This window comes from Letharia columbiana, assembly GCF_014066305.1.
Source record: "Letharia columbiana isolate WasteWater2 chromosome Unknown Sc0000005_s0, whole genome shotgun sequence".
Lineage (NCBI taxonomy): Eukaryota > Fungi > Ascomycota > Lecanoromycetes > Lecanorales > Parmeliaceae > Letharia > Letharia columbiana.
The window spans coordinates 103,422-127,761 of record NW_023501041.1 but is presented as its reverse complement, the minus strand read 5'-3'; the positions used below and the strand labels follow the sequence as shown (position 1 = coordinate 127,761).

The 24,340-nt window shown below is 45.8% G+C and overlaps 9 protein-coding genes across 9 annotated transcripts; 5 read left to right on the top strand and 4 right to left on the bottom strand.

The window, feature by feature from the left end:
- Positions 1-295: 295 nt before the first annotated feature.
- Positions 296-2,367, top strand: HO173_002449 (uncharacterized protein; the record flags this gene model as incomplete). Its single annotated transcript, XM_037304382.1, has 8 exons — positions 296-634; positions 692-758; positions 822-893; positions 944-1,133; positions 1,186-1,301; positions 1,365-1,382; positions 1,443-1,821; positions 1,875-2,367. 8 exons carry the CDS (start codon positions 296-298, stop codon positions 2,365-2,367), a joined length of 1,674 nt encoding a protein of 557 aa, XP_037168475.1.
- Positions 2,368-3,006: 639 nt separating this feature from the next.
- HO173_002448 (uncharacterized protein) lies at positions 3,007-9,078 on the bottom strand (the record flags this gene model as incomplete). The annotated part of the gene is made up of 13 exons (XM_037304381.1): positions 3,007-3,132; positions 3,208-4,764; positions 4,827-5,152; positions 5,212-5,388; positions 5,438-5,460; positions 5,594-5,886; positions 5,940-6,015; positions 6,074-6,095; positions 6,145-6,422; positions 6,510-6,601; positions 6,747-6,961; positions 7,021-7,466; positions 8,468-9,078. 13 exons carry the CDS (start codon positions 9,076-9,078, stop codon positions 3,007-3,009), a joined length of 4,242 nt encoding a protein of 1,413 aa, XP_037168474.1.
- Positions 9,079-9,108: 30 nt separating this feature from the next.
- Positions 9,109-10,272, bottom strand: HO173_002447 (uncharacterized protein; the record flags this gene model as incomplete). The annotated part of the gene is made up of 2 exons (XM_037304380.1): positions 9,109-9,167; positions 9,888-10,272. The coding sequence occupies 2 exons, from the start codon at positions 10,270-10,272 to the stop codon at positions 9,109-9,111; spliced, it is 444 nt and encodes a 147-aa protein (XP_037168473.1).
- A 388-nt stretch (positions 10,273-10,660) lies between these two features.
- On the top strand, positions 10,661-10,937 carry HO173_002446 (uncharacterized protein; the record flags this gene model as incomplete). Its single annotated transcript, XM_037304379.1, has 2 exons — positions 10,661-10,705; positions 10,749-10,937. 2 exons carry the CDS (start codon positions 10,661-10,663, stop codon positions 10,935-10,937), a joined length of 234 nt encoding a protein of 77 aa, XP_037168472.1.
- Positions 10,938-12,064: 1,127 nt separating this feature from the next.
- On the top strand, positions 12,065-12,391 carry HO173_002445 (uncharacterized protein; the record flags this gene model as incomplete). The annotated part of the gene is made up of 1 exon (XM_037304378.1): positions 12,065-12,391. One exon carries the CDS (start codon positions 12,065-12,067, stop codon positions 12,389-12,391), a length of 327 nt encoding a protein of 108 aa, XP_037168471.1.
- Positions 12,392-12,919: 528 nt separating this feature from the next.
- HO173_002444 (uncharacterized protein) lies at positions 12,920-13,891 on the bottom strand (the record flags this gene model as incomplete). Its single annotated transcript, XM_037304377.1, has 2 exons — positions 12,920-12,996; positions 13,801-13,891. The coding sequence occupies 2 exons, from the start codon at positions 13,889-13,891 to the stop codon at positions 12,920-12,922; spliced, it is 168 nt and encodes a 55-aa protein (XP_037168470.1).
- Positions 13,892-14,803: 912 nt separating this feature from the next.
- On the top strand, positions 14,804-15,499 carry HO173_002443 (uncharacterized protein; the record flags this gene model as incomplete). The annotated part of the gene is made up of 2 exons (XM_037304376.1): positions 14,804-15,085; positions 15,176-15,499. The coding sequence occupies 2 exons, from the start codon at positions 14,804-14,806 to the stop codon at positions 15,497-15,499; spliced, it is 606 nt and encodes a 201-aa protein (XP_037168469.1).
- A 1,116-nt stretch (positions 15,500-16,615) lies between these two features.
- On the top strand, positions 16,616-17,212 carry HO173_002442 (uncharacterized protein; the record flags this gene model as incomplete). The annotated part of the gene is made up of 1 exon (XM_037304375.1): positions 16,616-17,212. One exon carries the CDS (start codon positions 16,616-16,618, stop codon positions 17,210-17,212), a length of 597 nt encoding a protein of 198 aa, XP_037168468.1.
- Positions 17,213-19,889: 2,677 nt separating this feature from the next.
- HO173_002441 (uncharacterized protein) lies at positions 19,890-20,435 on the bottom strand (the record flags this gene model as incomplete). Its single annotated transcript, XM_037304374.1, has 1 exon — positions 19,890-20,435. One exon carries the CDS (start codon positions 20,433-20,435, stop codon positions 19,890-19,892), a length of 546 nt encoding a protein of 181 aa, XP_037168467.1.
- Between the last annotated feature and the right edge of the window lie 3,905 nt (positions 20,436-24,340).

Genomic DNA, 24,340 nt, shown 5'->3' with positions numbered 1-24,340 from the left:
CTAAAGAACCAATCAACATTTGGTAGCATCTCCGGCCGTGCTGCGCAGCGACCTCATCTTCTGCTGATATGCTTAGCAGATATCCTGGGTCTAAATTTCGTGCCCTTGAAAGCAGATTGAAGACCCCTCCCTCCTCCTGACAACAACGATGGCTCCGCAAGCCTCGTGGGGCGGGCACGCCAGGATCAAAGGCTACACCAAGCTTCAGCGCATGGCGATGCTGACTTTCTCATTGATTGGACTTCAGCAAGTCTCACGCCTACTTTAATCTTCCGGTGCAGACTCTAATAGCACGATGCAGATTTACATGGGCCGTAGAAATGACATGTGTTCACCCCTTCTCCGACTCGAACTCTGCAACGCATCTCGACTAACGCCCCTCTCTGCAGACTTCGAGCCGCATCTCCTGAAATTGGGTCTGGCGAAGAGCCAGACTTCGCTCGTGTGGATCGCTCCTCCGCTGTCTGGGCTGATTGTGCAGCCGGGTATTGGCGTCTTGTCGGATGCTTCGCAATCGAGGTGGGGTAGGAGGAGGCCGTTCATGCTGCTTTTCTCCCTCTTGGTGGCTTTGTTCCTCGTGGTGCTTGCCTGGGCGTCGGAGGTTGTTGGGGTGTTTACTGCTGATGAGGTTATGGTAGAATTCGGAGCTTGATCACAGCGTTCCGGTACTTGTGTTGCTGACAGAGCTTAGGTGAAAAGCGCTACGGTGGCTTTGGCCGTGTTCTGTATCTATGCCGTGGATTTTGCGATCAATGGGGGTATGTCTCTACTTTTCCAGAATGTAGCCTAGATGCTCTGGTGCTGATGGAATGACGACAAAGTGCAAGCGACCTGCCGCAGCCTCATCGTGGACACACTTCCAGAATCTCAGCAGCAACTTGGCTCAGCATGGGGTCAGTCCCGTGCCCTTCCATCCTCAAACTTTCGCTAAAGTTCCGGAAAGCGGGCAGGATGCTCGGACTCGGTCAATTACTTGGCTATCTTGTCGGCACTGTCAACTTGTCAAAGTATTTCGGAACAACTCTGGGAGCGACTCAGTTTAAACAGATTTGCGTCATTGCGGGAGCTACGATTATTTGCTGCGTCAGCGTGACTTGCTTCTGCGTTGAAGAACGTGTGCTGCTTTCTAAAAGGTGAGCCAGGTTACACCTATCTCGGTAGGTCGGCGCTGCTGACTGGAATCAGAACTCACCGCGCAAAGTCAGGAGGACTGGCGATGCTGTCGACGATACTCAGAACTATGCTCCACCTACCGAGCAAGATCAGGGCGGTGTGTTGGATTACTTTCTGGTCTTGGTTCGGTATGTAGACTGTCTACTCTTCCTTCTCCCAAGCGCACCAACTGACAAATTTGGCTCTGGGAGGGTGGTCTCCATTCTTTGGTGAGTACACTCCATGACAGCGAGTCATCATTGACCCCGCCAGAACCCTAATTTGAACAGTCTATGGTACTACGTGGGTCGGAGAGACATATTACCGCCAGAATGCCGACAACGCTGCGGAATTGCAGACCAAAAATGACATGGTGGGCGAAATTGCTAGGAAGGGTTCTTTGGCCTTGGTCTTGTTCTCTGTGATTTCCTTCATCAGCTCAATCTTTTTGCCTTTCGTAATATCGTTGCCCTCCGACGGCATCGCCCATCATCCTGTTAGAAATACCGCGCGACCGCTTAAACGAACCTCGAGCCTCTTCCAGCGGTACCATATTGACATTACGGCAGCGTGGGGTATGTCGCAATTAGCGTTTGCGGCTTCGATGATCCTAACACCGTTCTCGACTTCCTTTCAATTCGCAACTACCCTCATTGCCCTCTGCGGAGCGTAAGTTCCCTGTCTCTAACCGCCATCGGACCGCCAGCTGATCGAATCTTTAGATCCTGGGCCATGTACGGCTGGGCACCTCTCGCAATCATGGGCGAAGAAATCAACAAGCTTTCACCCTCTGCCTCCACACCTGCGACCCATTCCCGGAGCACAGAAGACAGCGCGGTCGAGATGTCCCTCATTTCCGATGACCCTCTCTCAACACCAGAGGAATTGCCGTCACCTACCGTCAAGAGCCAGCAATCGGACCTCGGCGCAGACGACGGCATGGCAGGTATCTACCTCGGCATCCACAACATCTTCGCCACCATCCCGCAATTCCTCGCCACGTTCATATCCATGTTCGTATTTTCGGTCCTGGAGCCTGGCCAGAGCCCGGAACTGGCCGCCGGCGAGGCATCGTCACCGGCTACTCATGACCTAGAGCTGCCGCCGGGTGGACTGGCCAGGAGCGGGCTGAGCGGCACCGCTGTCTGTCTCGCGATCGGAGCGGTGTTTCAATTGGTGGCGGCGGCGCAGAGTCTGAGAATGCGGAAGTTTTAGAGGGGTTGATCTTGTGTGTGTGTGTGTGTGTATTATGTATCACGATATTCTTGCTTGAGCAAATAGCTGGGAGATGGATATAAGCTAGAATATGAACCACACATATTGCGCGCGGCATTCTCAACATTCTCAACAAATTTCATCTCGGCAATGGTAGAAGTCTCCCACCAGCTCTCTGGTTCTGCCGTGGTTGCTGAGGCGCGGGCGATGTAGCTGCTGGATGATAGGATCATGGGATGGAGATTAGGGGGGCCGGGACAAAGTAATGAAGATTGTGGCGAAGCAGGGACTACGAACGGAGTGAAGGGAATCGAAGGAGAGAGGTGGTGTTGTCGTTTTGTGTAGCACTTTGAGCGAGTGAGGAGGAGGCGAGTCACCTGTGAGGCATGCGAGGGTGAGGACTAGTAAGCTGTCAGATGCTGGGCCGGTTCTGGAGTCGGAAAGTCAGTGTCGAGCAGTTTCTAGTTTTCTCTTTCCTATGGTTTCTAAATACACGTCACATATTCCCCTTCTCTCATCCCCGTCTCCGCTCAAGATGACTACATATTTCCAATCTATGTCGTCAATTTTGTCACGCAGTCTCCTCCATATTCAGCGCATAGATATCTTTCAAGGCATGTGTCGACAAGTTGTGGCTTTTCATTTCGAAGATCCCAGAACGTGTCCTCCTGCGAAGTCACTCCATCTTCTGACCTCACTCGGCACTTCACCTTCCTTCCGCAGAGGTATCTTTTCACTCATAGCTCGGGCAAAGAGGAGCGCAGTCTGAGAGTTTTACATCAGTCAGCATGCGCAAGTGAGTCACAGTCAAGAAGTCTGAAAAGGCAGTGCCAGTCTCACCTGAGGCTCCATGAACAAAGGCACACCAAAGTCAACCGCGTTCCTGCGCATCACGTAGTCCTGATCCAGTAGGCTCTCCGCTCTAGCAGCAGCGAGGTTGAAAACGCCCCGGACGTCGTATTCTCTGAACACTTCTCTCAAAGCGCGTTTATCCTCTGTGGGGAACTCGATGACCTTTACTTCGCATCCATCCTTGACTGTCGATTCGAGATGGTCCTTCACTTCTTGGTTAGCGGCGAAAAATTTGTATCCGAGCGGCTTCAGGTAATCGACGATGCCGGCCAATTGCGGCTTGGAGACATCACCACCGAAAAGAAGACCCTCTCCGGGTAAAGGCAACCGGAAATTCATGGTCGATTGGAGAGACGTCCAGTATGCTTCGACCAGGTCCTTACCGAAACAGGCCATCTCGCCGGTACTGGCCATTTCCACGCCAAGAAAAGGGTCTGCTCCGGGCAGACGACCCCAGGAGAATTGCGATACTTTTGTCGCAACGTAATCTCTCTTCTTGGCCATTAGGTCTACTGGCTCAGGGATGTCATGGCCAGCAAGGGCTTTGGTGGCAACGTCAATGAAGTTCGTCCCGAGGACTTTGCTGACGAAAGGGAAGGATCTAGAGGCCCGGAGATTGCATTCGATGACCTTGAGAGCAGGCTCACCACCTTCTGGGTCGGCCGCTTTGATTATTTGCATGTTGAAGGGACCGGTGATGGACCAAGCCTTGGCTACCTTCTCAGCAACTTCTTTGATGCGAGCCATGGTACGGTCATCAAGGTTCACGGGTGGGAGGACTAGTGTCGCGTCACCACTGTGAACGCCGGCGTTCTCCACATGTTCAGCCACTGAATGGACAAGTAGCTTTCCCGCAGAACCAACGGCATCCACATCAATCTCCTGTGCCCCTTCAATGAACTTGGTGATGACCACTGGATGATCACCAGACACGGAGCTTGCGTTTAGCAATTTTTCTTTCAGGTCTCCATGGCTGCGTATCACGTTCATCGCTGCTCCGGAAAGAACGTAGCTGGGTCGGCAAAGGACCGGGTAACCTACCCTATCTGCAAAAGCCTCAGCCTCAGGAACTGATTTCAGCTCGGCCCACGCTGGCTGGTCGACACCAATGCTGTCAAGTATTTCGGAGAACTTGGAACGATCCTCAGCGCGGTCGATATCCAAAGGATCCGTGCCGAGGACCTTTGCGTGGCCGGTCTCTTGCAATCGCAGCGCAATATTTTGCGGAAGCTGGCCGCCGACTGATACCACTACATTGGCTGCGGACTCCAACTCGTAAATATCCATGACCCGCTCGTAGCTGAGCTCTTCGAAATAGAGCTTGTCGGCAGTGTCAAAGTCGGTAGAGTAAGTTTCTGGGTTGTAATTGATCATGACTGTTGGTTTCCCCATGGCCTTGAGAGCAAGGGTAGCATTGACCGCACACCAATCGAACTCGACCGAACTTCCGATTCGGTAAACACCGCTTCCGAGGATGATTGTGCCATGATCATCAAATGTCACGTCGTGGCTGGAAGCATTGTAAGTTGTGTAGAGGTAGTTAGTCTAGTAGTAGAAATCATTAGCGATGATGTCCCTCGATGCATTGAAGTGGTTCATGCACGTACCTCAGCAGGGAACTCAGCAGCCAAGGTGTCGATCTTTTTGACCCAAGGTTTCAAGCCCATGCTCTTCCTTCGAGCACGTACTTCGTCTTCGGTACAACCCACGGCAAGCGCAATTTGGATGTCACTGAAGCCTTGCTGTTTCGCTTTGAGCACCAGATCCTTCCTCAATCCGAACAGACTGCCAACATCTTCTAACTCGTGTTGCGTATCCACAATGTCCATCAGTTTGTAAAGAAACCATTTGTCAATCTTGGTCAGGTCGTGAACTTGGTCAACAGTGTAATTCTCATGCATCAAAGCTTGCCCAACGGCAAGCCAGCGGCGATCTTGGGACTTGAGTTAGTGATCGACATTTTGGCGTATACGGAGTTGAAGAGACTCGTACCTGTTGGGTTTCGTAGAGCATCGTCTAAGTCATCGAACTTGTCTCCTTGAAATCCGTTGTAGCTAGGATCGACTTGTCTGATTGCTTTCTGGATGCTCTCCTGCCAGGTTCTGCCTATGGCCATTACCTCTCCGACACTTCTCATCGCAGATCCGATGTGACGGTCAACATGCTGGACTGTTCAGGACCGTTAGCTTCAGAATGACAATTTCCTAGGCCCACGTACATTTCTTCAAGTCCCAGCGAGGTCTATTCAAGAAGCGATGTCAGCACACTACAAATGAACGTCGTGGAAGAAAAGTCGGGACGATCCGAGGACCGCAACGCTTCAGATATCTCTTCCAACCAAAGCTTGCAAAGAGACGTTCCCGAGGAAACTCACATTTTTGTTACAACATAGTCCAAACTCGGCTCGAAGTTGGCTGTGGTGGTTTTCGTGACGGCGTTCGGTAGCTGAGGCAAGGTGTAGCCCAAGCCCAGCTTAGCGGCGACATAGGCAAGTGGGTAAGCAGTAGCTTTGGAAGCCAGAGCAGAGGACCGAGATAGACGGGCATTGACTTCGATGACTCGGTAATCGAGACCATCTGGCTGCAAGGCATATTGCACGTTGCATTCACCGCACACGCCTAGATGGCGAACGATCTTGATTGCCGCTGTGCGAAGCATATGATACTCCTGGTCTAGGTTTAGTCTGTCGCAATCGAAGAGGAGAATTGCGAGCTGATTACTTCATCACTAAGAGTTTGCGACGGTGCTATCACTATACTGTCCCCCGTATGGACTCCAAGAGGGTCAAAGTTTTCCCTGTCACATCACTTTAGTGCTTTGATTTTAGCATGTTCCAACTGGTGTATAGGCATACATGTTGCAGACAGTAATACAATCTGTCGCTGTCAGTGCTTGAAACATGTTATAGACGCTAGCAAGACTTACTATTCGCCCTGTCACGTACGACCTCATACTCTGCCTCCTTCCAGCCCTTCAAAGATTTCTCGACCAGGATTTGAGGCGACAGTGATAGCGACCTCGCAGATAGATTATGAAGCTCCTCCGAATTGTTGGCGAAACCACTGCCCAGGCCTCCCAGGGCGTAAGCGGATCGTACAATGATCGGGTAGCCAACGGCCTCTGCAGCTTCAAGTGCCTCATCCACAGTGTTCGCGGCGATACTCTCGGCAATAGGTATGTCTATCTCTTTCAGTGCTTTCGAACTGTCAGACCCTTATCAGCAATTGCTCTCGCGAAAACGTTCCAATTCCCGTTCCTTGTGTGATCGTACCAGAGTGGATATCACGTACAATAGGTCTCGATCTTCGCTTGTCTCTAGTGTTTTAATGCTTGTTCCTAGGACCTTGACGCCATATTTCTCGAAGATGCCCATCCTATCCATCTGTGTATGGGTCTCGGAGTCAGTATGGCTTATTGAGTGCGAGCTATGAGTTGTAACACATGTCTGAGGAGATGAGCACTCCCGGAACCTATCCCATTTCGGATCTTTGCTTCAATCGACTGGGGAGATGCTGGAGATGACGCACCTGCACACCGAGATTCAGGGCTGTCTGACCTCCGAATGCCAACATAATTCCATCGGGCCTTTCCTTTTCAATCACAAAAGTGACGTACTCCGGTGTGACGGGAAGGTAATAGACTTCATCTGCCAGCTTATGGTCTGTCTGTATTGTGGCGATATTGGGATTGATAAGGACCGAGGCGACGTTCTCTTCTTTTAGTGCTTTGAGCGCTTGCGAACCTATGCACCCGCGAAGTCAGCATACACCCACATGAGGAGCACAGCCGACTGTCGAATACCAGAGTAATCGAACTCTCCTGCTTGTCCAATGCTCAGGCCCCCACTCCCAATCACCAAGACCTTCTTAACATCTACCAACTGGAGCTCCCCCGCATTAGCAATGTATGAAGCTGTGATTTTGGACCCTTGGGCCTCTTGGGGTGTCGCGAGTCGGATCGCAGTACTTGAGATACTTCGTATAGAATGGTACTTCGAGGGGCCAGTGGAGGGAGGCACAGAGGGAGCCCTACGTCGAGCGAATCGTGGTGCGAGGGAGACTGACGTAAAGTATCTTGTCGAAGAAGGTGTCCGTGATGTGCTGACCGGAGGGTAGCATACTTTAGAGGGTCGAGACTTTACCAGCGACTGAGAGCTGATTGTAGAGTAGCATCGCTGGAGGAGCCTCCTCGAGGGCCTCTCCAGGCACTTGAGCGCCATCGGAGACCAAGCGGAGGAGATTTGAGTCCTGTAACCTCGTAAGATATATTCCTCCTCTTACGATAATCCAGCAAGGTGTGACTCTCCTCCTGGATTTCCGCAGTCTTCGAAACCCACTCTTACAAGGACTGGACGGCAGCCCAGGATAGTTGCACTCAGTAACATCGGCAGGGTCTTGGGGTGGGAAGGTGGTCCAAAGGCAGGCGAAAATGGGGGCAAATGGATGCTTGAGACAGCAAGAGGAATGGGCGAGAAGAAATGGGCGGATTGGGCGGATTGATTGACCAAAAAAGAAATTTCGTATGTGACATGCGACCCGAAAATTTTGAGCTGAAATTAATTGACTTCCGAAGATTCTCCAGTGCCCCACCATCGGAGAGCGGCTCGGTCCGTCTATCTATGCTTGAGCCAACCAGTACGGGATTAGCGTGAGGAAGTACCGGTATTGGTACTGGTACACTTTTTCTCTCTTCCGCAAGACCTGCTATACTATACTTAATTTGCACTCAATGTCATCAAAGGGTCTGGCACTACATGTTTCTGCACTCTTTCGCATCCTCTCCTCAAGGAAACACTGCCACCAACAGAGCCTATTGATCTTGTAGACTTGAAAAATGTCTTCTGCTCGCTCATAGGGGAATAGATGTCTTCGCTTCCTCCCAACCGTTTACCAGATATGTGATTGAGGTAAGTCGAGTTACCCTAGGTCGAGCTCGCCAGCACTGCAAATCATCCAGCCTCTTCCCACCAAGACATTATCGAAACATGATTATCACCCTTATCCGCCAGCTCCCGTGCAGATACAACAGCGTTCAACAACCTTACATATCCGTGGAACCCTCTCCCGTTTGACGAAGTATGCCTTATGCCTTTGCAACGACTAGCACGCTGAAATGTGGCACCGTCAGATAATTACCCCAAGAGCAACTACGGAGGCTTTCCAGAACATCGCTATGAATATCCGGGCTATCCACCGGCCGCCAAGTCAAAGCGCCCACCAGCCCGCCCTCTAACGCGGAGCTCTCGTACACGTTCTTGGTTAAATGGTACGCATCGAACTCGACCTTGCCCGTTTTCATCGTTGCATCCAAATGCGTGGCGACCCCTTCTTCAACGTCCTTTGTAATAGTCACGACAACATCACCATACTGTGCTGGTCGAGCCGCCAATGCCGTCTCAACGTGTCCTCGTGGGTCATTAGTGGGAGGCGGCGTGACCCCAATGAAGTGTCCGCTCACCTTCAAATTCACCGAAGCGTTGTGAAACATGTGTGCCATTTCCATGCCATTAGATGCATAGTTCAACAGCCAGGCTCCGAACACCACATCGAATGGCCCGTCTTCGTACCGTATTGGAACGGAGCAATCTGCAACGTGGAAACTCAATCCATCCAGAGTGGCTGACGTGGCCTTCGCAGCACCTACCATTCCCTTCGAGATGTCAACACCGACAACCTGCCTCGCACCCCATTCGAGGAATTTCTTGGAGTAGTAACCCGTCCCACAAGCTAGGTCTAAGACCTTGGCACCTTTGATGAATGGTGCTACGGCTGCTTCGACGTTCGCGTCTTGAAGTATCGCAATGGGCAGCTGCCTCATCTCCTCATAAGTGGCTCCGATGTCATCGTATTGGGTCGACATGCTTACTTGGTAGTGCTATCAAGTGGTATTTTAGGGGTCGAATTTGCTGAGTGTAGATGAATTTGTCGAAGTCTCGTTTGTGGATGTTTCTACATTGCGGTAGTTTATCGGGGGGGGGACGGCATGCTGCATATCCCACATCCGACTCTGATCCGAGAAAGCTTTTCCCTGACGGAAAAATCAAAGTTGTAGTTCTTGTGCCAAGTCTTCTGTGGTAGTTTTTGACTGCCTTGCTCATTAACATGAAGTTGGACGGCAGTGCGAGATCTGATCGCAGTATGTTGTATGTACAAGACATGAGGATCTTGAAAAGAAGTCTCGGTATTATTCTTATTGCAAAGCAGATATTGCCTTCCCCTCCTACTTCCCTCTGCCGCACACATTGCTTCATGGACCGCTTGCCTCCTCCCTTCTCGCACCCCCAATGCCACTCTTGCAAAGCTTGCATGCATTTGCTGTATGACTATGTCACCCAGCCTGATTAAGCATCTTGTGGGGAGGCAGACCCGGCAAGAGAGAAAGAGAATCTGCATTGATCCGATTGTAAGTTGAGGACAGATGAGAGAGGAGCGTTTACAAAACGTGTAGGGTGATTACGAAGACAGTTCCAAATCGGAATAAGCTAGTCGAGCGATGCGCGTTCAACTCGACGTAACCTTTAATGGATGAACCAGACATCGAGAATCGCAAGAAGACCTCAGTGGTAGCCTTCCCGTCACAGCTTCCCAGATATTGAACAAGTCCAACAAGACGACGCGCGAAGCAGCCTTCAGCTGAGGCGGGAAACACTGTAACCTATGAAATATCACCTCTCTCTTCATCTCTATCTTCGTCGCCATTCGTTTCGCTATCCTCTTTGTCCTCCTTGTTCTCTTCATCGTAATCGTCACCCCCGCACGTAACTTCCCCTTCGTCCAACTCCTCACTCACCACAGGCGGCCGAGCAACGCACGTCGAGCACGGCTGCTCCGTACAATCGCTCAGAGCCACTCCGTTCCTCTCACACTCTTTTCGCAACATATCTGACCGGAACCGAGGATTCCTGTACCCTTTGCCCCTCTCAATGTACAACTCGCGAACGCAGATGGCTCTGAGACTGGGGTTCTCAGGGATCTTGGCCTTTACAAACGCAATGAGCCCTGTTTCAAGGGTTGAGGCTTCGAAGTCGCTCATCATGCTGTATATGCCGCCCATGACTTTGACTGTCTCGATTGAGGCAGGCAGCGTGTCGCTTAGGTTGACGAGTGCTGTTGATCGGCACTCGGAGTCCGCTGCGAATAGCTGCCGGATGTCGATTGAGATGTCTTTTAGCACATGAAGCTCACGCAGCGATGTGATAAAGGTGTAGTCATCGTTGATTTTCCCCAGACCAAAGAACGATATTCCCAGAGGCAACGATCAAGAAAGCGAACAAGTATATGCTGGAGCTCGGATCACCCCTCCAGGAACAGGAATCCATCTCTGTGGAACTCCTCACTATTCTACAGAGAAGAGACAGAGAAGCCACTCAGGTTCTGGATATAGTGGTCATAGCAGGACTGAGAGCTACGCGGATCGCGGAAGCAGATTAAAAGACTTCAAGATGCTCTGCTCTCCGAGCGAATTCATGATATGCAAGTCAAAGCCGGTTTGCACCACGGCCAGGGTCTATGAGCCTACTGAGTTCTCAGATTACGGAAATGATCCCCGAGCTCATGAACGAGACTGTCGCTGCCTTAAGCGTCCTGGGCGGTATACTGTGCCTAATCTCGTGGCCGACCAATACCGCTCCTGCTCCCGCTTGGCCGGAACAGTTCCCTGACATCTCGACGTCGGATGAAGAGATTGTAGGCCGTGTAAGTGCAACCGATCTCTGCTAGAGTATAAGGTATGTTATACTATTTGCAATGTGACAGCGATCAGGAAGGACGTGTGTTGTTGCTCGTGTTACACCGACCGCTCTTTAACACTTTTTCCAAAGTCTGCTATCCGCCAGGCACTTGATGCTGGCCATATTTCCCCTCTCAACACTCGGGGCCAAAACAACACATCTCTTGTTGCGCACAATCAGATCGTTTTGAAAAAAGTTCCGACGCACTGGTATCGGCGATCCGACGTGTTATTGCTTGTGTCACACCGAGGCCCTCCTTGTCAGTTCGTTCCTCAGAATCCTTCCATCTCAACACTCCACACGACCACGGCACACCTGCTTTCCAACACTCAATGCCCGAGCATCCGCGTCTGGTCAGACCTGTATTTCCTGGAAGGCTTCGTTTTGTCTAGCTCGGTCTCCGAATATCTCCATTCCTTTCTCCTCAATCTCTCGGTCCGGGACACCCTCAAAGCTCGTGTGTCATTACCGTTTCTTATCCCAGGCTCACCCGAGGACGTCTTTCGAGAATGGCTTCGTACTTTTCCCCTGGCCTCCTGTGCAATTGGTGCGAATAGTGTATCATTCGGCAACACCATGGTTACCACTCCATGCCCTTCAAAGCCACCTCAACCTCGGGATCACATTCGAAGCGAACGACTATTCGGCCACTCAAACTATCTGTCACCTTTGAGAAGCTGATACCCGGCAATGTGGATTTCGGGATTTAAGACAGGCGTGCGCTCGCTGGCATTGGCTAGCTCTAGAGCTGTTTGATGGCCGACCGTGGCGCGACTCTGAATTCAATCTAAAGGACTCGTTTTCTGTCCTTGACGACTTTCCGTTTCTGAGAGCTCTCCAAGATAGGTGTACTGTAGAGTGGGTGGAAGAGTGTCAGGAAGGACGGAAACAAGGCGCGGTCGGATGAGCTGAGCCGGCGGAAGACACCAATCAAGAAACGAAGTTTTGGATTGGTATCGTTCGCCCTACGGTCGGCAAACCCAAGACTGTCTCGAACATTCCTTTTGCTTTGACGCATGAAATCTATATCTCAATGAGGACGGGTTTTTCGTGCCTATCATACTGTGCTATCAGCGTGAGGCGCAGGTTGAAGGCGAGAGAAAGAAGACCGCGAAGATGCTCTATGGACTACATGGAAACAGTTCGCAGCAGAGGAGTGAATCAGCGGAGCTGAAAAGGCTTGAGCGAGCAAAAAGGGGGAAAGAAAAGGCTGAGATCTTGACCAAGATCGAGAAGGAGCAGACTGAGGAGGAACAATTCGAAACCCTTGCTTGTGCCGGCGATGTTTCTAACGGCTTGGAGCGCGGGAGAGTATTAGGTGCATCGGGCGAGCATATGGCGTGCATATGCGCCATGATCAAGAGAGCTGGACCAGAGAAGCAGTCACCTGACCTGATGGAGGCTCTGGAGGGTATCAAGGGAAGAATACTAGAAAAAATGTAAAGACGGCGCCTGTGTGGGGCACAGCAACAGCGATCATCAAAGAGAGAAGACCGTACCAGATGTGTTGTTGCTTTCGTTATATCCCCTCACCTCTAAAATCTCCGTCCCCATAACACTTCTTTCTCAACACATAGCGCCACCTCAAGACACCTGCCTCTTATAGAAATGAAGATGCCCGAGCATCTACTTCCTACTCACGCCACTTTTGTCCAGTTTTTCTGCTTCCCTCCAATCCAATCTCCGAACACCTCCACGCCGTTGCCTTTCGCTAGTCGATCTGCACCTTAAAGCCTGACTTACCCTCACCTAAGCTTTGTTCATGAAAATAATCCCCACAATGGCTACCCATGTTCCTATGGATCAGCCCTGCGGCGAGTGTGAGTCATCCTCCTGTCGAGACAAGACACTCGTGAGCCACCCTGCATCCTTCAAGATCTTTTTCAACTCGCACACTGACGGATTCAACTTCAGGGCGAACGAGTTCACAACAAACCAAATCGCGGAAGCTTTTGCGAATCTTATCTCTGGTCATATGAACTGGCAAATCAAGAAGAATGCTCTCGAGAGCGGATCATCGATGTGGACTCCTATGGTGCGCCCGTCGTCTGATCTACCCCGATCAGTGCACAATATCCTGTGTGTGTTGATGCACGAAAGGTGCCACGATCTGCTGTTCTTAGCCTGCGAGTGCAGCATCTGCAGTTGCGAGCTGAACCAGATGAACGAATGGGGTATGACGGGCCACGGCCCAGGTTGGCAGAGGATGAGGGCAGCCGCTCAGGGTACGGCGAACTTGCATCTGAAAATGTTCTCCGAGCCATTCTTGCTTGCGCATCGGAGTGAGCCTGACCTGAAAAAAAAAAAAAAAAAAAAAAAAAAAAAAAAAAAGAATAAAAAAAAAAAAAAAGGGGGGGAGGGGGGGGGGGGGGAAAAAAAAAAGAAGAAAAAAAAAAAAAAGAAAAAAAAAAAAAAAAAAAAAAAAAAAAAAAAAAAAAAGAGGGGGAAAAAAAAAAAAGGGTTGGGGTTGGTGGGGTGGTGGGGGGGGGGGGGGGGGGGGGGGGGGGGGGTGTTGGGGGGGGAGGGAGAAAAAAGAGGGGGGGGGGGGGGGGGGGGGGGGCCTTTAAAAAAAAGGGGGGGGGGAAAAAAAAAAGAGGAGTTTGGGGAAAAAAAAAGAGGGGGGGGGGGGGGGGGTGTGGTAGTAGCATTAGCGGAGGGTCATTGGCAGGATTTTGAAGAGACTTATTGAATCATTCCGCATAACGCACTATTGTTACGAAACAATGGCAGTCTCTGCCAGCGTGTACTGGCCAGATCCATTTCAAAATGTTATTGACCAAGGTCAAGGAAAACCGAGATCGGTCAGAGGAGTGGCGTTTCCCATGAACTCTCTGGGTATCTCTGTGCCTTACTTTCGGGATTTTCGACCCTTATGTGACAAGCTGTATTCTGAAGCTTTTGAAGTATTCCTTTGGTGGCGCGCGCATGCTCAAATGCTCGCATCTCAGCCTCAATTCGGCGACATCGCAGCGATCCTGCCTTTCAAAACGAATTACCGTCGGCATGCACGCACATATCTCTAGAAATCCCTTCGTTGCGACCTTGATGCCAGACATTGAGTCCTGAAAAGCAAGAGATGGACATGTACGCAGAGCATTCCCAATTAGAAAATTTACCTTGTTTCCGGTGTGACAGCTTGGCTTCGCGAATCGCATGCGCCATCGCTAGCAGCTCGTGACCTTTGTCCGTTGCTTTCTGCGATCAGCGACTGACAAATACCTTGTATTTACCGAAGAAACATCTTGGCCTTTTGCGCCGGCACAAACGTTGGCACTGTCAGGTTGTTCCAAACAGTCAAGTGGTTGGATTTCAGACTCGCAGCATGCTTCTTTCTTGACCTGATGATGGAGTCCAACTTAGTACTCGTACACTTGAACTGTTTGAAGCTGTCGGAGAGACTGCCGTTTGCCGTTTGCCGCTTGCCGCTGCGCAATGATGATGTGGCCACTCTAGTCGCCTTTGCTATTGCCGCGGCTACTTCTCAAAACATTGCCTAATTATTTCAGCTCCGACAGAAACAGCTACAATGTGTGTCGGTAGGTCCTCTCCAATCACAAAGTCACGTTGTATATCGCTCACACGCTAAGGGTACGAAACTGTCCCAGGATAATTGCCGCCCGTGGGTGTCTCAACTCATCTCAAGAGTCAAAGGGTCGCCAATCCGCGCGGATACTCTTATATGCGTTCTTCGAGGCCTCATGCGCACTTCTATAAACGGTCAGCTGTCCCTTTGCATTCATTCATGGCCACTAGCAGGTATTCTTTTTCGTGTTTCGACATTTTTGCAATTCTCCGATCATGCAGCTCTTCTTACACCAATTAAAGCCGCTATGGCTTTTATTACCAACTGTCGCCATGGCTGCCACTCCTCCCTCGAGCGGTTCTACGACCAGCGGGACTGGTCAACTAAATCTTCTGACCCCTCAGAACCTATCGACGATTTCGCTCGGCCGGGCTACATATTGCAAACACGATGATGATGATCCTTTTCATTTTACTTCCAGTCTCAATAATACATTCCCCAGCACTCCTGCCATCCCGGAGTCCTATCTGGAATCTGCAGGCCTCACCATAAGTCAAGAAACCTACCCATTCGATTGCTTCCTTGAGCTACCGGGCGGCGTCGTTGTGTTTGAGGTATGTTGAAAGCTGCAAAAATCGGAGAAAGAGACTCGAGGCGCTTGACCACTTCGTGACTGTAACATTTCACTAACCTCCACCTTGCAGATCAAAGGTGAACTCGACTCGGAATTGACCTTGGTCTTCCAAGTGTGGATCAGCGTGCTCGTGTTCAACTACGATGAGGGCATCTATAGGTGTAATCTCCTGGAGGTGGATAAACATTCTTGCAGTTTCACCATTGATAAGAAGTACATCAGCGGACAGGCAGGACTTTTTCCGAGGGACGATCCCGATCCAAATTTCGTAGATCTTTGTTTCGAGGTTCACGGCACCGTCAAGATTCCATATACACGAGTGAACAGGAGGATCGACTTCGGGAAATGTTTTTTCAAATTCCCCAAGCCCAAGACTATCGACGCAGATGCCTAGAAAGGAACGCCGACGTGGGACTAGAAGCAGGCGGGGAGGGATTCCATGTAACCATGTCCCACCGCTGCATTCGATTTCGAAGCGATATAGATCAATGGCTCGTTATATCTAAAAAACATTATTGAAGATATGAGACAAATTATCTTACTCCCAAACCGTTCCCTCTACTTCGAAGACCTGGCGCTCTCACGTAGTCGTGCAACATTCGTAGCTTTCTATCGAGAAAGTGCAGGCTTGCACAGCCTGTTGCAAGGACACCGAAATTTCACTTACAAGACGTGCCTTGATGCCGTGAAGTTGTGGTGTCTCATGCAGCAACTAAGCGTCTGAGGTATGCCGTCTTTGTTACAGCCAGAATTTCGAGCAGGCACATGTGTCCTGACATTCCTTCACGAACGGTACGATAAGGCAAGTATTATCCACCCACCCCTAGAGCGTTTCGAGCTCCTCTTTCTGTCATACTTCTCAAGACTTGGCCTATCGATTCAATTGCTCAAGTCTCCCATGCCCATCTCCATTGGCAGCAATTTAAGAAGTCTCAAGAGCAGCGACTAGAACATCAATCTCCCGAAGACTCTCTGGGACTTCAGGGCGATCAAAGATTCACAGGGGTGTCGCTGCTTCTTAGCCGGAGACGTCTCCAAGGATGGAGGTGGAAGTTTTCGAAGTCGTTGAAAAACGAAAGTTTTCGTGAGCCATACTGTAGCGTCGGCCGTACCCAGGCATCCTTTTGTTCATTTATATGGAGGGAAAAACGTGTTACAACGATATTGGCCTATCGTCGTTAGCAAGTAGTTCATGGTGAGAAACCGCTGAGAGACGCACATATGACTTATGGTAGCGAAGAAGCTATCGGCATTCTTGAGCCTCATTCCTCAATCGCTTCGGGGCTCCCACGTTCGCTTATAACCAGCCATTAGCGTTGTTGGAGGTGCTTAGTTCGTATTAGGTTCAATTCCTAGTGGCGCTGGTACAATGGTGTTGCGGTGCTTCTTGTTTTCTATTAGCGCCCTATCAAATTTCCGCGCGTATGTTATGATTCTGTTCCACACTGCGATAGATCAAGACCTCTGAGATTTCTTGATACCTTGATTACTACCCATCCAGCCAAAGATCATGCTCTTCAATCTGTTGTCACTCGTGTTTCTCAAGCTTCTACCATGCGGCATCGTGGCCGAACCCTTGGGGGTTACAAAACCTTTCACCAGGAATTTGAATCTACCGCTGCTCAACCCTTCGAAAGTCTACAACGCAACACTGGTTTCGAACATCTCTGACGTCTCGGCTCTGGCCACACTACTTCCCTATGGCTTCTCCGTGCCTAACAGTCAAATGTACCTCCGCCTAGGCTTTGGTCTCCCCCGCCACCGCCTCGACCCAATGAGCATGGGCGGCCTCATCGCCGTAATTCAGCACGCCATTGATGAAGGCATTCTCAGGGACGGCGAAGAAGCTTTCCCCGGTCTCGACATAATTGCTGGCAGACAGAGATTCGGATGGACGCTGGGCGACGGCTTCTATTTCGTGGTTAGTAATGTCGAGCATACAGGGATGTATTTCAATTGGGGCAAATTGAAAGATGTCGTTGAGGGGTTGAGGTTATTCCTGATCGTTGGCGAAAGGTACTACGCAACGGCGTTCAACTTTTGGGATGGGCCTGGCTGGTGGTGGCGGATGCAGTTGGGGAGTGGGGGTTTTGAAATAGATTCATGAAAGGGTGGAGGAGATTGCACAGTACAACGTTTGTCTTCATCGGAAATTGCAACAATACATTGGTGGTGTAGCAAGCCTGTGCTCTCGGGCAAGCGTTCCGGTCTACTATTTCGATCTCTGCTGGAGAGAAACCCTAGAACTCTGTGGCGGCCTCTGGGCAATACCTCTTGTCATCGGCTTGAAAATTGGTAGCTTCCCGTGTCAACGATTCTTCCAAGTCGGACGTTTGTCGGCTCATAGGATTCGCGCTCCAACTATGCCTGATAGTGGATATATTTCATAGCCACCACTCTTATATAGGTACCAACTAGATCCCTCTTCACACCATGTGCCCACATGCCCATATGATAAAGGCGGCTAAATCAAGGTGTATACAATCATGGAGAGCAGTGCGACGGCGACTTTGCGAAACGTCTCTGTTCTTGAGTGGCCTTTCTCTTCGTAGCAAAAATGAAATTGCCCGACGAGCTTTAAGCTGTATTAGCGAAGCCAACCGAAACTTACATTACTCCTATGTTCTTCTCGACTTTCATGTTCCGGAGTGTTGAATGAGCTCGTGAAGACTAAGGTTATCAAGAGCTGCGGTCGGGTTAGAATTGAAGCGCCGGTTTGGCAGGGAAAAGCACGTTTTGAACTGAACACGGGGGGTAGGGAGCCTTCTGATCTTTGGTACTGGTTTCCAAATTGCGAAGTCATAAACCTTGTTATGCAAACTAGTGGTACTGAGGCCAATGGTTGAAAAGGAGCGAATTTGGCCTGTCCACTGACCTAGGCTCATGTGCAAAGACACTGTAGGGTCCTTCTTTACCACCGTGGATCTTCCACAATACGAGTCTCAGCGGCTACTCTTGGTGCCACTGGCACTCCCAGTCTTTGCGAGGCCTTGATCCATAATCGTCGCAGGGCAAGCAACGTCCATGAATAACGCAACACTCACCACTAATGTTAAGTCAGTCTGCCACATATTTTACAGAAAGTAAGACAGTGTGCGGACCAAGATGATGTTCCGCTCCGAAAAATTCATGAATCCTGTCCCCTATCGCATTTCCAGGAATCTCTACTTCACACTGACCACATTTTCCGCAAACGGTCATATTGTGCCCTTCAATGCTGACCTGAGAACTCACAAGTCAGACTCATTAGAATGCTCATGCTGGACCGTCTCTAAATACCAGATTGCCCTCATACAACTCGGGCATTGGTCTGATAATCTCTTACTCCCACTTCTTCCAATCCATCAAAGATGATTAATGTACCAATCGTGAACTCTGAGGTCGTATATTTTGCCGGGGCGGTATTAGCGTGTGCGAAAACGTTGGAATACTTGGCACTGAGATTCCACACACACCCCACAAAAGTAGTACTGAGTAGATGAATCTTCTCCCATATCGCATTCTACCACCTTCCTCATCATAACTGAAGCTCCTGTATATCTCGCTTAGCCAATTGTCTTCCAGGGCCGCACGTTCACGGGCGGCTTTGGCATGAGGGCCTTCAGGTCTGGGGCGGGGGCTGCGCTTGGCTGACTGTTGCTGGGGCCCGGCTGGCTATCCTCAGCAATCGCTTGGGCACGGGAGGACGCCTTCTTAGGCCTCTTGGACTGTCTGGCCGGAGGGGACGATGGCGCCCCGACTGCGTCGATTGGGAGGCATTTCGAAACACTAAGGCAAAACACCAAGGATCGGCTAAGCGAATATACAGGAGCTTCAAATATGATGAGGAAGTGGTAGAATGCGATATGGGAGAAGATTCATCTACTCAGTACTACTTTTGGTGTGAGAATCTTATCCACTCAGTAAGTATTCCAACGTTTTCTGCACACGCTAATACTGCCGGGCGTACCACGACTTCCTGCTACCGCGGCCCGTCGTCACGTATCCCATGCCTTAGTAAAGTAGATTCAACGTTTGCTGCCCAGCTGCAACTTCAACTCCAGGGAGGAGCACATATTCACAGGTACGGATCGCTGATTGAGCAACGTTGAGAATCGCGTACAAAAGGCCGATATTGGAAGCTGGGCGTCCAATCAGAAAATTCGTGTTTGGGCAATGCTTTCTTCTTTCGGTGTATTCTTCTGGTAAGGTATGTAACCAGATCAGAAGAGATACACCCAAATTTGACCACGTTACTTCGAAGGGTATATCGGTTGAAACATGGCACACAGGTTCGAGATAAGAGTCCATGGTAAGTTGTGGGCCCTCAGCCATCCTAGCCCCCGCGTATTTCCAGGACCCTGGCTTAGCACTGTGTTACCGACAGTCCCTCAGAGAGCTGACGGGTAATCTATCTATTCATCCTACAAAGTTCTGATGGCCCACGATGAGCGGAAGGAACAACTGACAACATACGAGATCGCCTACTGTAAATGACACCGAAAAAAGGCTCGAAAGACTCTGCGGTGACGTGTCCTCGCAAAGAGTTCTCGGCTTAAAATCGTAAGTGGTTTTTGGCTCGGCGGGGTGGTTTCTGCTGCTGCTTTGCCTTGGTCCATCTAGTACTACCGCTAAAGCGCTTGATGAGAGACAGTTCGAGACGTGCAAAGAGTGAGAATTTGTCGTCCCTGATAGTCATCTGAATGAAGTGAACAACATTGTTTGATGCTATTTGGAGCATTGAAAGATAGCATTGAGGTAGTTGATCTAGCGATATAGATGGTTACGTGGATGCCTACCGAGTTTTACCCATCTTCGATCAAAGATGGGCTCAGCCCCGAGAAGATCCCCGGTCCCAGCAACGTCACGTTAGTCATGTTAAGCTCGAACGTCCCTCCGCTCATACTACTTCCACTCCACTTCTTTGTCAGAACAAGAGCAATCACACGCTTTGGCCCCACAGCCACCGCCCCCACCGTCTCAGCCCCGTCAATACCTTGTTCCATACACTTCTGTACAACTTGCTCGGCTCCTTCGCCAATGAGCTTCGTTGGGAACGTATCTTGACTTCCTTCATGAAGCGCATCGACAAGGAACTCGCAATCACTAGACGCGAAGGGGCTCTTAAAGGAGTACGGTAGCTTGCGGTTCCTGACGAAGGCGGATGGACTTTGGCTCCAAAGGATCGGCTCATCGCCTTGGAGCTTGGAAGCGGCGTAAATGTCGTTAATCAGATCGTGGCAGTCGGTGATGTTCGGGATGTCGGAGGCGGGCGGAGGCGGCTTTTGGCATATGGGTTCGCAGAAGGATAGAGGTAGGGTGGCGAGGAGGAGCGAGATCGTTGCAAACATCGCCGTCTGGGAGAAATATCTAAGAGCACGGATTGCATTTGAGATAGAATAGAAAGACGCAACTCACTAGAATTGAGAGCTTTTTTTTTTCAAGGATTTAGTGCGGGTTTCACCTGCGTGCGCAAGAGGCGCTTATGGCTGTTCCTGCATACGACAACTCAAGTCGATATTTGGAGCGGTATGATGCCAGTCAGGGTATTAACCTGCACCGTTACCCGACGCGTATCAAATGTTTCACGACTTGATTGCTCAGCTACTGCTGCCATTCCGATCTTGAGGTTACCACTAAATCGGGTCATCATTCAAAATACCCAGTTTGAGCGACGAAATCGTCCAAACTTGAACTCAAATTCAATTATGTGAGAGCATGTGAACGTTCAAGCCGGGTCTAGCCCACAGCAAGTATTTGTTGATTGTAAAAGTGAAAAAGCAAACGATACAAATTCCTTTGAAACGCGTTCCTTGCGATGACGTAGTACGCGACATCTTATTGCCTTCGCTGGTCCGCAAGATCATCATTTGTGTACTGCTGACGCATGCGAAATCCTGACGCAACCTTTCTTATGAATCGCAAAGATTGTCTAATGTATACTGACTCTCGGGTCCTTATAGGTACTGCGGCATCTGAGGGAATGGCATGGATTGGTCAAAGTGAAAGCAGTAGGCCCATTTGTCCGTCGCGGAATGACTTTTGCTTTCGGTCAGTCACTCTGGAGCTCGATGTTCACCCGGACCAGCATAGGGCTAGAGAAGGCTAAAGAGCAACGAGCAGCCATAGCGCGGGTAAGCTTATGCGAAGCGGTGTTTGGTCATGTAGTTGTCCTCGTGGTAAGCCGTGACGGATAAGATCTCACCGAACACTTTGCTGATGTCAGGGACTCAATGGTGTGTGTGGTAACTCTGTATTGTAGTATAAAGAGAATACTATCTATATAGGATTATTACAAGTATAGACTTCACAGTAAAATAGAAAGGCCGAAAGGCCTTAACACGCTAAGCCCAATTAGGCCATAATATAAGTAAGTAAGATCGTAAGATTATTAGAACTATAATATTACCTCTCTCTTTAATTTAAAACTTCGACGATAACTACTATATAGTAAATATCGATCTTATAAAAAATATATCTAGATATATACGAAGTAATATCCTTAGATATATTAACTTAATATTCCATTATAGTATTAAGATTTTCTTATAAGTTAATATAACTACTATAGATTAATAGCGCTAATAAAAAAGATTATTTTAAAGATTTTTTAAATAATAAATAAGAGTTAATAATCTCGAGATAGTAATAATAAAAGTCTACTATTAGATTCGAATATTCTATTATATTTATAAATAATTATTAGAATAGATTTTTCTTAATCTTAGAGTCTTTATATCTAATTTTATATATTAGATATTCTCTTTTACTAATTAAGAAATAATTTTTTTATTTATCTAATTTAAATTAAACTATTTCTTTAATATTTACTAGTCGAAAAGATATGAAATATTCTATAAGATATTTCATATTAAGTAATATTATATCGTATTCGAGTATAATATAAGTAGAGTCGAATATTATTTTATTTTTCTAATATAAGTTTAAGATCTTAGCGAGATATTTTACGATATAATATATTTATAATATTATATTATAAAATAGTATATATATAAAATATTTCGATTAAGATTTCTATATTTATAGAATAATTTAACTAAGATATATAGAATATATTTATTCTTCTTTATTAAGAGAGAGAAAATATAAAGAGTAATTTAATATAGTTATTTATCTTTTTATTAATAGTAATAATTAGAATAATAATTAAAACTATAAGCGTCTTTATTCTTCTTTTTAAAATTATAATATAAAAGAATATTCTAAATTTTAAATCTTTAAATATTATAAGAATAAAATTCTATAATTATCTTTATTTATATATTTATCTTAACGCGTTAGATAAGCTTAATAAACTTTATATTTATCTTTCTCTCGAATTCTTCGTTACTCTTTTATTCTACTCTATCGCAATTCTTTTAAATATCTTAAATCTATCTTTATCTAATTAAACTTATTAACTATTTATAAATAAATTCGCTTCTTAAATTATCTTAAACCTCTTTATCGAGATTAAATTTATTATTATTAACTCTCTCTAATTATAAATTTATTAATTATCTCTCTATATATTATAGAGTATTAATAATATATTTTAATAAATTTATAAATATTAGACTTATCGAAGTATTTTTTATAAGCTTATTATCTTTATTAATATAATTATTATAATTATTAATTAAATTTTTATATAAAGTACTATTAACTCTTTTAATTTAATTTAATATACTAAAATCTTCTTTAAAATTAAATTTAATCTATTTAAACTTATTTTCTTAATATTTTATATAAAGAATTATTATTAAAATATAAAATATCGCTAATAAATAATATTTCTAAGTATTATAATATCTTTTAATTATTAAGAAGTATTACTTATATATAATAGCTCTCGCGAGAAAATAAAGAATATTACGAGTTATTTAAGCGACTATAATATATTTAAATTTTAATTTCTTTTATTATTCTAGAATTAAAAGATTCGCTAAATTATTAAAAGAAGCTTTATAAAGATTAGAAGTAAGATTATAATTAGAATAATAATTAGAAAACTTATTATTTCTTCTATACTACTAAAGCTAATTATATTTATTCTTATTATCTAAATTCTTAATTTTAAATTCTATTATTTAATTAAGTATATTTTTATTTAATTAATTTATTCGCTTAACTCTTTATAATTAACTACTTATATTAATATTTTAATAATTTTAAAATATTCTTTTAAGCGTTTTTTAATAAATCTTCGTTTATAGCTTCTTTTTAATATTAATCTTTTAATTTAATCTCTTTAATTTTATATTATTATAATTTAAATATAAAAGCGTAGCTTATTTATATAGATAGTCTAAATCTAATTAAATTTAATTATAATAATTAATTAATTTCTTACGAGCCGTTTTAAAAGTTTTAAGAAATTCTTTTTTTTAAAAACTCTTTTTCTTCTTAATTTTTCGAGCTTTTTATCTATATAATTAAATAAATAATTATAAATATTAAAAATATAATAAATTATAGCCTTCTTTTCTCTATTTATTAATTTTATAAATTTATAAAAAGATTTAATAAGTTAAATTAAATATTAAATTTATTAGAAATTATTTAAAAATTATTTAAACGTTTAGATTATAATTTTTATTTATAATTATTTTTTATTATTTAATCTTAAGTAGATAGTTAATCTATTTTTTAAAAAAGTATATAATATTAATATAAAGAAGTAAAACGCGAATTAATATCTAATAAATTAAATTTTAATAAGTTTTAATATTCTAAAAAAGCTTAAGAGAGCGTCTCTAATAATATTACTTCTTTTTAAAAAATTAATATTTATTTAATATTAAAACGTCTTTATCTTAAAACTATTTAATTTATAATATAAAAAAAATCTTTTTATATTAATCGCTAATATTAATATATATAATAATTTTTTAAATTTTAATATAATTAATAATATAATAATTAGAATAATAATAAGAAATATTATATCTTTATTAAAGTTATTAATAAATTAATTATATTTATTTAAACTTAATTTTTATCTTCTTTATTATCTTAACTTCTCTAAAATTCTTTATTTATTAAAATAATTTTAATATTATTTAAAAGTTCTTTTAAAACTAGTTAAATAATATACGCTATATAAGAAATATATTATAAATAATTTAAAGACTTAAATTCTTTAATATTAAGCGAGTTATTTATTATAAAAATAAAAAGATAAATAATTAAATCTTTAAAGAGTATATTATTATTATTAGCGTTATTAATTATAAATTTAAATATATAATTTTAA